This window comes from Cetorhinus maximus, chromosome 6 (genome assembly GCF_964194155.1).
Source record: "Cetorhinus maximus chromosome 6, sCetMax3.hap1.1, whole genome shotgun sequence".
Lineage (NCBI taxonomy): Eukaryota > Metazoa > Chordata > Chondrichthyes > Lamniformes > Cetorhinidae > Cetorhinus > Cetorhinus maximus.
Window position 1 is genome coordinate 90,130,665 of NC_135884.1, and position 12,909 is coordinate 90,143,573.

Sequence of the window (12,909 nt, forward strand, 5' to 3'; positions counted from 1 at the left end):
TACCACCGTGTAATACAGAAAGTAAATCTCCTCTCACAACTGCCCCCCTCTCCTGTGCCCAAGTGTTGCTCATCCCTTCACTCTCTATAAAGCCCCAACTCTGTCCAATATTTTAATTGTGGAGAAAACTCTCTCAGCACTGCTTTTGCACAAGCTTACAGAATATGACACAAAGTCAGTTATCTGACAGTCAAATACTCATGCTTTCTCTTTGTCTCTCCCTCACTGTCTCTGCACGTATCTCTCTCGCTGTTTCTATCACCGATATTAGTAAGGTTGGTGGTGCTCTTACTCCATGTACTGAAGTGAACAAGTTAAATTCAGTGGTCTTGTGACTGTGAGCAGACTGAGAACAAAAAATGAGTCAATCCATCCTCTTTATATGAATTAACGGACTTAGTCATACCAAGTTTTTGGTCACAGAACGGACAATCAAAATAGAATAACCCCTCACCTCCCACACACCCCTCCCCAAACCTGCCTCAATCAACTCCACAAACCAGAGATATTAGGTTGATGAGACAGATTACACATCTGAAAACATTTAGGATTTAAAAAAAATTGTGAAGCACTTCAGATGGAATATAGTTTTTGTAAAGAATCCTGATTTGTTAGGGATTAAATAAACCGGCAACGAGGTTTACAAACCAATCGTTAATCTTTGTTGATTGGCCCTGGGAAGAAAAGGCAACTGTTTAAAAATCTCTTGATTTTTCCGAATCTGTATCGTTTACACAAAATCAAAATGAGTAATTTCTCGGGTACCCCAGGAAGATAACAGTTTCTGTTTCTACTTCTCGTGCTGTAATTAAAACATTTCTTCCATAACGCTACTTTCCTTCGGTTTGTTTACATTGCCTTCGGGAGTTCCCGGAAACGGCGAAATGATCCCTTCTCCTTCGCGGTCTACCTGCACTTGATAGCGGCCAGGCCCGCTCTCTTACCTCGGGGATGAGATCGGCCTCGCTGCTCTTGTCTAGGAAGCCCAGGCGCGGCAGCACCATCTCAGTCCGACACGGGATCTTCTCCTGGGTCATCAGGATGTCATCTACGCTGAAGAAATTTTCCTCCAGCCCTCCCGACGGAACCGGCATATAGGACTCGGAGCGCGGCATAGCCGAGCGAGTTCGTTCAGGGCAGGCAAAGCGGAATGGGAAGCTCGAGCTGCCGGAAACAAGCTGGCGCTTCAAATCTCCCGCCCTGGCCCCGCAAGGAAGAAGAAGCCGAGCGCAGAGTGATCAATTTTGCTGGTGTTATTAAAATCGCAATTTTATAAAACGCCTGGGGACCAGGATAAGCGTGCATTGTCAGTGCTTATTATTAATAAACCACCACGGCGTTTAAAAACACCCCGCCCGCCCCCGAAGATTTGGAGGCAGCGACGTTCAATGACGTCAGCGGCGATGACGTCGTCGATGATGACGTAAACGAAAATGACGTCCGCCGTGTCGCGCGGCAGGTGGTCAGTTGGGTTTTGAAAAGAGAACGAGGGAGCGAGCGAAGTTGGGGCGGCGCTCGGAAGGAGGCAGACAAACGACGCCGTAGGGACGGGTAAGAGCAGCTGGACGACACGAACAAGAATGGCGAGCCACTTGGAGCATCCTGACACGTCGCTAAAGTTGCGGAGGAAGAGTACCGCGCGGTTTTCCAACTTGCACGTGAAGCCTCAAACCATCGAGCGGTCCAAGTTCTATGAGGACCTGGTGGAGGAGATGCGCCGGAAGATGTGGTGAGTGCTCGAGGACAAGGGGCAGCGTTGGCACGTTGTGCAAGACTCCCTGCCACGCGTGCGCACTATTGCCAGGTCCATTCAGCCTAGTTGGGGGAGTCATAGAATGGTTACAGCACAGAAGGATGGCCACTCAGCCGATGTATCCGCATGGCTTCTGTGCAAGAACAACTCATCTAGTCCCTCAGCCCTACTTTTCCTGGCAGCCCTGCATTTTTTTTTCTCTTCAGATAATTAGTCGATTCTCTTTTGAAGACGTGGATTGAATCTGCCCCCACTACGTTCTCGGGCATTGTATTCCCGATCCTGACCACTTGCTGCGTATAAAAGGTTTTCCTCATCACCCTTCTTTTGCGAGTCACCATAAATCAGTGTCCACTGATTTGCTATCTGTCTGCCAAAGGGAACAGTTCCATTCAATCTACTCCGTCCAGACCCCTCATGATTTTGGATATCTCTATCAACTCACCTATTAATCTTCTGGTCTCTAAGGAGAAAAGCCCCAGCTTCTCCAATCTATTCATGTAACTGAAGTTTCTCATTCCTGGAACCATTCTTGTGAATTTATTTTACACCCTCTCTAATGCCCTCACATCCTTCCTAAAGTGTGGTGTCCTGAATCACACACGATATTCCAGTTGCAGCTGAACCAATGTTTTATATAGATTTATCATAACTTTCTTGCTTTTGTACTCTTTGCCACTATTTAGAAACCAGGATCCTTTATGCTTTATTAACTGCTTTCTCGACCTGTCTTGCCATCTTCACTGATTTGTGGACATAAACCTCCGGGACCCTCCTGCAACCCTTTTAGAATTGTATCCTTCATTTTATGTTGCCTTTCCTTATTCTTCCTTTCAAATTAATCAGTCCACACTTCTCTGCATTGAGTTCCATCCACAACTTATCCACCCGTTCACCAGCCTGTCTATGTCCTCTTGCAGTCTATCACTGTGCTCCTCACACCTCACAATGCTTCCAATTTTTTTGTCATCTGTAAATTTTGATATGTGTCCTACACACCCAAGTCCAGATCATTAATATGTATCAAGAAAAGCAGCAGTACAAATAGTCATTGATATTACAGAACTTGAGTATTACTGAAAAAAGACACGTTGTCAAAGTTTTTCATCTTGCACTCATCAGGACAATTCACACGAATACCAACTTGTAAAGGGAACAACAATTTATACTGCATAAGAAAGTGTTGATTGATTTGCAAGTGAACTCTGATTCGTAGAGGCATTGCCATGGTGAATGTACCAGTTAACTAATAACTGACAGTTATCCACCAAGCTTTGTTTAAATTCAAACAGGCAGGTTGACTATGATTGGCCAAGGCTTTGCCTTGGGAAGTGAACCAGGGAATAGCAGTTGCTATTTTGTTTAGTTGAAAAGGCCTGCGCATGTTCTTTCTGCAAAGGTCAGGGTCCTGTGTATATGTATATGTAGCTTCTAGCATGTCTAAGTGAGCCACACTGTGAGGCCGATTGATAATCTTAAATTGGTTGTCAGTCTAATTTTTATCACGCTCAGGATTGTTTAGCAAATGTTCTCTGGTTGTGGAATCACATCTAATGTCGGACACTATGTTTTGAGTTTTAAAGCATGGGCTGGTTGGGTTCGCTCAGTACTCTGCGAATAGCCATAGGGGGACACTGTTTGATACGATCTGCCAGTTTTTGGGAGGTACACACCGAACATCACACCAACACTGAAATTCATATACCAAATTGCTCATTTCTGTGATAGGCAGAACGTCTTTTTGGCTTGACGGCAGCATCCCGTTAGTGGCGAATGCCACTAGTGTTGCATTGCATAGTAGCAGCATGAAACGGCTAGCTTCACCTGTTGCTCAAATTTTTGAGATACCTTATTCTTCCGGGGTAACCTAAGTTAGACTGGGCACTTTTCAGCACCGAAAGTGGCAGCCTTAGGCCCCTTCATGAGTTTGCATGATATACAGCAAGCAATGATCTGATCAGGGGAGCCATTATCTCAGGATGGCTTTGATGCACCCTATTTCAGCATCAAGCTTGCATGGTGAGCAAATGGCCTGAGCCCTATTGATGAGGTTGCTGATAAAGCCAATCTTAAAGCGTATATAATGCGTATATTGATCAGTGAAGGTAGCTTGAGGTAGACCAGGCTTTTCCAACGTACAGTGCACGGGTCAGATGCAGCCCACGAAGCCCCTCTATGCAGCCTCTGGAGCCAGCTTTCAAAATTCTGGTTAAACAAGTAAGTTTGAATGGAAGATTCTGCATGGAGCTGCTCCTCCAATCACAGGCCATTTCTCTCTCACTAGTGAGCCTATCAGCAGCAAATGTGGGAGAGAAACAATTTGTGATTGGAGGAGCTGCAAACACAGCCGCAGTGCGTTTGGGGACCACCGGCAAACCCAGGAGCGGGGAGCTGAGGGCCATGGAACACAGGAGCTGGGTCTGAGGGTTGTGGAACCCAGGATTGGGAAGCCCAGGAGCAGGGAGCTGAGGGCCATGGAACCCAGGAACCGGGAGCTGAGCGCCATGGAACCCAGGAGTGGGAAGCCCAGGAGCAGGGAGCTGAGGGCCATGGAACCCAGGAGCGGGGAGCTGAGGGCCAGTGTGCCCAGGAGCAGGGAGCTGAGGGCCGTGGAAGTGAGGAGCCGAGGGCCAGCGTGCCCAGGAGCGGGGAGCCGAGGGACGTGGAAGCAGGAGCGGGGAACCCAAGAGCGGGGTGCTGAGGGTTGGCGTTCCCAGGAGTGGGGAGCCGAGGGCTGGGGACCCCACGAGTGGGGATGCTGGGAAGTGGGGACCAGGCATCCAGACTGCAGAATGAGGATGCAGGAGCGGGGCCCACTGGCGTCTGAGTAGGTGAGTGACTAGAGAATCTGTGAGAGAGTGTGTGTGAAGGGGGAGAGAGAGAGAGGGAGGGAGTGTGAGGAGGAAGGGGCGTCTGTGAGAGGGAGAGGGTGTGATGGGGAAGGGGGGGGAAAGGGGTGGGGGGGGAGCAAAAGCATGTGAGGGGGCAGAGGGGGTGGGGGTGGGGGTGGGTGTGGGTGTGCAGAGTGTGTCCAAAAGTCTGGCTTACTCCCAGTATGAGGGTTTTCATTCACCCTCACCCCCACACACCATCATGCGCTCTCATCCACTCTCACAGTGGGTGAGGGTGAGTGAGTGAGCACCCTGGGATTGGGAGTGAACCGGGGACACACGCTCACTCTATAACTCTCTAACATTCATCTTTATTTATTACTCTTTTTCTTTGCTCTGCAAGTTGTTTCATTTCATCTTTTTTAAAAAAAATTCGTGTGTAATGTTGCACTGAACTTTATCTTTCTGAAATTTGCTCATCAGTCCCTTGACTGACAAAAATTTTGAAATATGGCCCCTCCAGATGAAAAGGTTGGACAACCCTGTGGTAGACAGTAGTAGAGGACTCACTGGTCTCTCAACTCACACGTCAAGGAAAGGGAGCTCATTTGCCTGCTCCATTTGAAAGGTGAATTTGAGTGCAGGATGGAGCCCATTAAGGTGTGTGTGCTTTGACAACATGTGTCTTTTTTCAGCAATACTCAAAAGCAGGGGTCCTAAACACCAAACTCTGGAGAACCTCTTTATATATCTTCCTCCAGTCCGAAAAACAACCATTCACCACTACTTTCTGTTTACTGTCACTTAGTCAATTTCATATCCATCCATCCTGCTCCAGTCCCTGTTATTCCATGAGCTCTAACTATACTCAGAAGTCTGTTACATGGCACTTTGTCAAATGCCTTTAGTAAGTCTATGTACGCCACATCAACCACATTCCCCTCATCAATCCTCTCTGTTATCTCATCAAAAAAATGCAAGCAAGTTAGTTAAACACCATTTGCCCTTAACAAATGCATGCTTGCTTTCCTTAATCATATTTGTCCATTTCAATTTGTTCAAAGTAGAATCAATATCACTGATGTAAGCAACACTTGGGCAACTGCTGCTTTTATGAGAAAAGTTATATTTTCAATAGAATAACGTATTGGGAAACAGCACTGCAAACACAGCTGAAGGATTGCACAAAAAATTAACCATTAAATATTTTTCTTTAGGATATTTACTGCAATTGCAATAACTGATCAGCTGCATTGTGATAGGCAGTGAGATTATGAAATCATGGAAACTTACAGCACAGGAGTTGTTTGCCCAACTGTGCTTGTGCTGGCTCTTTGAAAGGGCAATTGTGCTTAGTCCCACATTTGTCTATAACCTTTTAAGCTCCTTGTTCTCAAGTACTTGTCCAGCTCCCTTTAAATCAGCTTCCACCACCTTTTTCGTTAGAGCATTCCAGATCCCGACCAAGTCTCTATCCTATCGAAACCACTCGTCATCGTGAAAACCTCTATTAGGTCACCTCTTAATCTTCTCTGTTATAAGGAGAAAACACCCAACTTTTCCAACCTCTCTTAATAACTGAAATCCCTCACCCCTGGGGACAACCTGGTTATCCTGCTCTGTAACTTTTTAGGATGTTTTATTAGCACACTGCCAACTGTGAAATGTCCAGTGTGAAACACATTAGCCAGAATTTTCTGGCCCCATTGGCGTTGGGTGGGGACAATATTGTGAGGAGGCCAAAAATCGATTTCATGCTGGCGTGAAATCACAGCGGGATCATCTGATGGTGTCCACCATGGTGGAACGCCAATCCCGTTGAAGACTGGTGTGAACCCGCTTTGCATCCCGCTAAAGGGATGCAAAGTAAGGTCCGACCGGAATCATCCGCCCATGCCAGATTTACTGTTACACTGGCAGGAAAATGCATCGGCCCAGAACACATCTGGACAAGTATGACATGCAGAAGTCGGGACGGACCGTTTGGGGGGGGGGGGGTGGTGTGGGTGGGTGGGTGGGGCAGAAGGAGTCCAAGAGGAGGAAGGAGTAAGGGTGGAGGAGGGAATAAAGGGGGAGATGTCCAGATGAATGTGCAAGGAAGGGGTCTGTGGAGTCAATGACTGCTTCTCGGGGAGAGAACTTAGGGTGGGTGTGGTGGGCGGGAATGGTGAGTATGAGAGGGGGCAGAGTGAGCTGGATGGGTGGGAGGGTGAGGGTGTGACGGTAGCGGTAGAAGGGACGGCGAAAATGGTTGCTGGGAACTTGGAGGCAGACATGGGAGTGGAAAGGAGATGTCGGCATTCTCAGGAAGGTAGGAAACGTGTATGTTCATCTGGACGTTCTGGAAAGAAAAGGGTTCAGTTTGGTAGGTGATGGTGGGGAGGTGAAAGGTGATGCCAGGATGGTCAGCAGTGGTGGGGGAAAGGACATGAGTGTCTGGGGGAGGGGAAAGGACAGGGAAGCTTACGGGAAACTTGACTATGACCATGTCTTTCAAATTGAAAGTGAGCAAAGCCTCGTGCTGGGCAGGCACATGTGCTGCATGGGAGTGCAATCAGTAGGTGGGCGGAGATGCAGGTCAGCTCAGATGGTCAACTGAAAGAAAACCCCAGCAGGCAGCATTGAAAATGCTTGGGACATTGAGATGAGTGTGATGGAAGAAGACTCCATGTGCTTGGGAGAATACTTGCACAAGGCTCCAAAAGACCCTGCCACATACGCATCCGCACGTGCCCACACACACACACACACACTTCTCCCTCCAGAATCACTCATGGTCCGGCTGCAAGCAGCTGAAGTGCTAGTGGTGATGGGGGGATGAGGGGGGTGGGAATGCAGGGGGAGGACTCGCGAAGTCTGAAAATGAAGCTGAGAGACAACATTACACATCATTCAGTGAAAGTGAATATATTTTCATATTATGAAGTGACAAAATGCGTTCACCTGTGATCAGAATTTCTTAACTTTTCTAGGCCTACCACTTCTTCTAGATGCTGCCCTGACATCCACAGCAGGGCTGGAGACAGCCTGTGCGATGGTTGGCCCTGTTGCCTCCGATGACGTTGGAATGCGTCCTCTGGAGAACTGAGGCTGTGAGGGCCCTGGCTTGCTTTTGCTGTCCTGCTGTGGGCCAGCTGCTCCCTCTGTGGTGACAGAGGATGAAGTTGAAGGGGTCACAGGCAAACGGGACTTGGAGGGAGAGGACAGCTTCTGAGATTCCTGTGTGGATGACCCAGCTGCCGCTCCTCCTCCATTCGGGTGCTCAAGGGCCCCGGCCTGACTCTTTGAGGGGAAGGAGCACCCAAAGGGACACAAGCTGCCAGCTTTCCCCCTCGTGTTGCCACTGCAGGAACTTGCCCCTGTCTACCGTGATGAAGTGCAGATCCACGCGCATCTTTGCGTTCTGCTGGACCAGGGTCTCCATGATGTCCACCATCCATCCCATGGAGACCGCCATACATGCACGTGTGGCACCACTTCATCAGAGAACAGGTGGACTCACGTGCTACTCTGCTGAGGGCTTCCACAGCTCTGCTTGATGTTCTCCCACCTTCTGCTAACTCTCCACGATGAGTTAGAAGGTTGAATCCAGAGGCTCACCACCTGACTCACACCACACAAATGCTTCTTCCCCAGCAGTGCTCCGAGTGCCAGGTAGCTCGGCTGAACCTGCCTCCTCCTGCTGTGGACACGTGTCTGTGCAGTTACCACCATATTGTGAAGCCGAGCCTGCTCTGGATCTAGGTTCCACCGCAGTGTGTGTCTCTGCGCTGGTGGAGGGTGTGGGTAAGCGCTGTAATGGGTCTTCCAGGCCGCTTATTTCCAGCTGTTCAATGGAGGTGTCCTCTTGGCTGGAGGTGAGGACCAGGATGGAGCTGAGGGACTGGTTGGCTGAGGGTTGCTTGGCAGAGCCCCCTGTGAACCAAAGTGGGGATAATTAGTGCATGGCAGCAAAAAATCAGGAGAGAGAACACTCACAGTTGCATTGAGAGAGGGGTGATGTGGTGCAGGATCCTCACGTTGATGTTTGCTGCTCACTTCACCGTCACCACAGGCATGGTCCACATCCTCACCAGTCAGTGCAATGGCACGTGCCTCAAAGCGAGTGAGGGGATGAATGTGGGCCACTCCAGCCCCCGGTCTGGGACTTCCCCCTCCTGCTGTGAGCCAGCTTCTCCTGCATGAAAACAGATGGAGAGAGTGTGAGCAGGACGCATAGCACTGCATGGAATGTTTGTGTGGTGAATGAAGCCATGGATGAGATGAGGACACGATCTCCAGAAGATATGAGTCTGATGGAGATATGAGTGTGTGTGTGTGAGAGTTAGTGGTGTTGTCCCTTGAAGCATGAGATACCTGTGGATGTGCGATGGGTTTGTTAGCGTGTGAGTTGAGAGTGATGAGGTGTCTTACCCTGGCGGAACAGATGAGACCATTCATCCTCTTCCCGCACTTGATGGCTGACCACCTCCGTTGGCGCTGACAGCTCCTGCCACTGACTCCCAGGCCGGATTGGTGACTCTGGTGGATCTCCTGCGGACAGAGTGGTGGTAGTAGATATTGCGGCAGCCTTCCACTGTGTGCAGCAGGCGCCCCGGCGAAGCGTCACTAAATTGGGGGCTGCCATCATCTTTGCTTTTGGTGCCATCTGTCACCAGGAGCAGTCCTGGTCTGAAGACATGAAGTAGTCATGCACTCTGGTGTGCTTTAAATATGACGCCCAAAGCGAGGAAGTGCTAAAGCCACGGCGTGGTGGGCAAATCCGAGCCCGCCCACCAGCAATCCAGCGTGTTCCCCATGAATGAATAATTAATGAGGCAGGACGCACCGAAAATGGGACAATACAGCGCGAAAAGCCACCATTGCAGCTGGCAGGTTAAAAAAAAGCCTTTTATCTCACCTGCTACTGCACTTTGTGCAAATCTGGGTCGGTTTTGCCCATAGAAGTGGTCAGCTAGTCCTGGGTTGCCTGTACAGCAGTGCCTGTTGGATACTGAAGACTTACAAACCAGTTGCCTCTTGATTGCCACCAGCAACAAAACAACAAGAACTTGCATTTGTATTCGAGGTATGGAAAGAATTCTGATCCGAGCTTTTAACTTCTTATTGAATCCTGTGGTTGATAGGGGTTGTTTTACCCCAGCACAGTAACCAGCAGTTTAAAACTTTTGTCCTCGCTACCTATGAACTGTGTAGATGGCAGCAGTGAGGTTGAGAAGGATGAGATGGGATAGTGCACCACAGTTACAATCACAGAAAATATAGTTTGTGAGTTTGATTAGGGCTGTTTTAATGCTATCATTGGGGCCTCATTAGCAAGGTTCATACATGGAGTTGGGGGAAAGACAGGTATGAATTTGGACGGGAATGACGTTGAAATAATTTGGAGAGGAAAGCAAGATCAGAAATGGTGCGAAAGTTTGCAAGGACGGGGGGGCGGGTGGTGTCAAGGGTGGATTTTTTGAGGAGGGATGTGATCGCAATCAATTTGAAAGGGAGGGAATCTGAGGAGAGAGATCTGTATATCAGCTAGCATAGGAGCCAGGAAGGGAAGTTGGATGGTCAGCACTTTAGTGGAAATAAGGAGTGAGCAGGAAGTGGGTCTCTGCACAAGGAAAGTTGTAGAGGGCATATGGGGGAGATGGGAGACAAAATAGAGAAAGATGTAAGTTCAGGCTAGAGCAGGGGCAAACCTTGGGTGAAATTTGGCTTGGTGGACAAGGAGAAGGGATGGATGTGGGAGAGGAATTTGAGGGGCGGGGGTATGTATGCGAGAGGGCAGAAATGGAGGTGGGTATGACTGGGTAAAAGAAAGGGAAAGAGAGAGGGGTCCAAGAGGGGTAAAGAAAAGAAAACTGACACAGAGGTACTGGGCTTGAGTGAAAATGAGCTCATGAAGGGGAAATTCAAGGTACATAACTATGGCAAAGATTAGAATAGATATGTCTTGGTTCTAAATGGAGAAAAGGGAGGACACAGTAAGAGAAAGTCCAACTTTAAAGTCAGAGGTTCTGTGGTGGATTAAAATTGACTTCTAGATATGGTAGAATCAGCTTGGAGCACCGATGAACCAATGTCTAGGTTCACACACAGGTGTGGAGGGTGTGAGTCCAGGAGGTGTTTGACGACAGAGTATCAGTGGGCATGCTGCTGGAGATATTCCTTTAAAAAATAGGGAGATAAGAATGTGTAAAGAATCGACCGTGAGGAAACATAGGAACATGAGCTGGGTTTAGACCATTGTGTGACAGGTTAGTTTTACCCTACTGATGATGTGTTGTTGCGATAATAATCCTGTTGAGTACAAGAGGAACCACAGGCCTCAGGGGTCAGAGGATACTCAGATACACACCATTTTCAAACCTAACAATAAAAGGTTGAATAACCTCAGCAACAAGTAATGTAGTTCTATTAATTTTATTGAATATAATTAAATTAGCGATATTTATAAAAATGCACAGGAACATGCGAGGAATTACTGCAATTTCCCAAAAGAAAATTGTTGCCAATATGTGTCATGGGCTGTACTTTCTAACTGTGAAATAAAGACCTAGTTTCTCCTAGTCATCACCTGTTATTTCAGGAGGAACTGTGGAAATTCCAGTGTAATAGATATTTGTAGATGTTTTTCACCATTTCTCTGTTCCATTGACCTACAGCAGGAAAATCCCTGTTAGGCCAAATGATTTACCTAGTGATTCTGACTAAATGAAAAATGGTTCTAGAAACATATGCAGAGTTGAGTACGCTTGTGAAATGATCACAAAATAAGACGTTCAACCCCCCTGAAAAAGATTTGGGACAGAAATTTTCGCTTGGTGGGCAGATGCACGCCCAACCCGCTCGAGTGTGAAATGACGTGCGTTGACATCGGCCGAGCGGTCAATGCGCAGCCACGTGATAGGTTGGTTGGTGGGCGCGCACCGGAGCTGGCAGCACACCCGCCAACAATTAAAAGGCCTGTTAAGACCATTAATTTATCAATTGACATAATTTTTTTTTACTGCCCGTCCAACCTAACTGGTGACGGGCAAGCGAAAAGGCCAAGTGGCCTTTGCATTTTATTTTGGAAACCTCATCCACGGGTTTCCAAAAGGAAATAAAAATAAAGTTAAAACTTTTAATTTTTCATTAATAACATGTCCCTGCTCATGTGACAGAGTCACATGAGGGGATATGGTTTTGTTTATTTTTTTATTATTACTCTTCATCTCCCTGAGGCAGCTCCATGCAGTGTTCACGCTTGCACTCCCCCCCCCCGCACAGGCAGTGCTGAGTGCTGCCGCTTGCGTTTCGCCAGCGTGAAATCGCAATGCAGTGCCAATTGTGGGCAGCAGTCAGCTTCCTGACCTCCCACCCCCGCCAAGGGCAAAATTCTGCCCTTGGTTACCAAATGTCAGTTTTTACTTGAGCAGTTTTACAGGGTCAGACCTCACATAGGACACTGTGCTCAGTTTTGGGCACTAAACTGTAGAAAAGATACATTGATCTTGGGAGGGGTACAGCGCAGATTCACCAGAAAATACAAGGGCTTAAAGGGATTGTCACGACTCGCTGGGGATAAGTGCGCTGTAATGTCAAGCCCCACTGCTCCCCAAGCCGTGACAAATGTGAGAAAGTTTAATCAGACCGCCAAATTGCCCCAATTTTACCTGTGTAATTTAATTTAATTTAGATTAACAGAATACGAGCACCAGGTTTGTAAACTTAACAAGTAAATAACTTTATTAAAATTGTTTTTAACCAATGACAAAAAGAAATATGAACTGCTAACTCTTAAACTCTATCTTACTCTACCCCTTTTTAACCCCTATACACAAACACACACACACATAAGACACACACAAGGATTTTATGGGTGAGGTAAGAACAGTTCGATAGCACCAATGTGGAGTACAGGGTGAGATGAGTTGATTTTGCTTAAAGTTTTCCAAGTTCCTTGCAGACTTGTACTGCTAACACGAGGTGATCTTTCAGCACTTCAAGTCTGTAGTTTACTAGTTGAAAACCTGCTTTCAATGCCTCTATTAGTGATTTCTCCCCTTTTCTCTTGACAGGAATACAGAGGTGTGAGGAATAGCCAGCTAATTACTATGGCAGAATTATTGGAGTTTTATCAAAAAAACACAGGAGAGAGAGGTTTTTAGGTCTTTCCTTTTGGCAGGTTAGGATCCTTCTCCTGGCTACTGCCATCACAAAACCCTGGTCACCTGGTCAGCAGCCAATCAAATGCCATTGCTAGGCTGTTCTCTCTTAAACCATGTCCTTTCCGGCACTATTGTCCAACTTGGCACGCACTGTTCCAAGAAGTAGCTACATTGTAGA

The 12,909-nt window shown here is 47.6% G+C and overlaps 2 protein-coding genes across 4 annotated transcripts in view; one reads left to right on the forward strand and one right to left on the reverse strand.

Annotated features, from left to right (window-relative positions):
* gins3 (GINS complex subunit 3) overlaps positions 1-1,350 on the reverse strand; it is a 29,200-nt gene extending 27,850 nt beyond the window's left edge. Inside the window, exon 1 of one of the 3 annotated variants that reach the window (XM_078544022.1) lies at positions 945-1,350. In XM_078544022.1, the coding sequence (XP_078400148.1) occupies positions 945-1,115 (171 nt within the window). In that variant the 5' untranslated portion in view covers positions 1,116-1,350. The remainder of the gene's footprint in view (positions 1-944) is intronic. The other 2 variants (XM_078544021.1, XM_078544020.1) reach the window with 2 other exon arrangements.
* A 61-nt stretch (positions 1,351-1,411) lies between these two features.
* The window catches only part of LOC144681420 (uncharacterized), a 37,035-nt gene continuing 25,537 nt past the window's right edge, over positions 1,412-12,909 (forward strand). Inside the window, exon 1 of the mRNA XM_078543012.1 lies at positions 1,412-1,729. Within this exon, the coding sequence (XP_078399138.1) occupies positions 1,581-1,729 (149 nt within the window). The 5' untranslated portion in view covers positions 1,412-1,580. The remainder of the gene's footprint in view (positions 1,730-12,909) is intronic.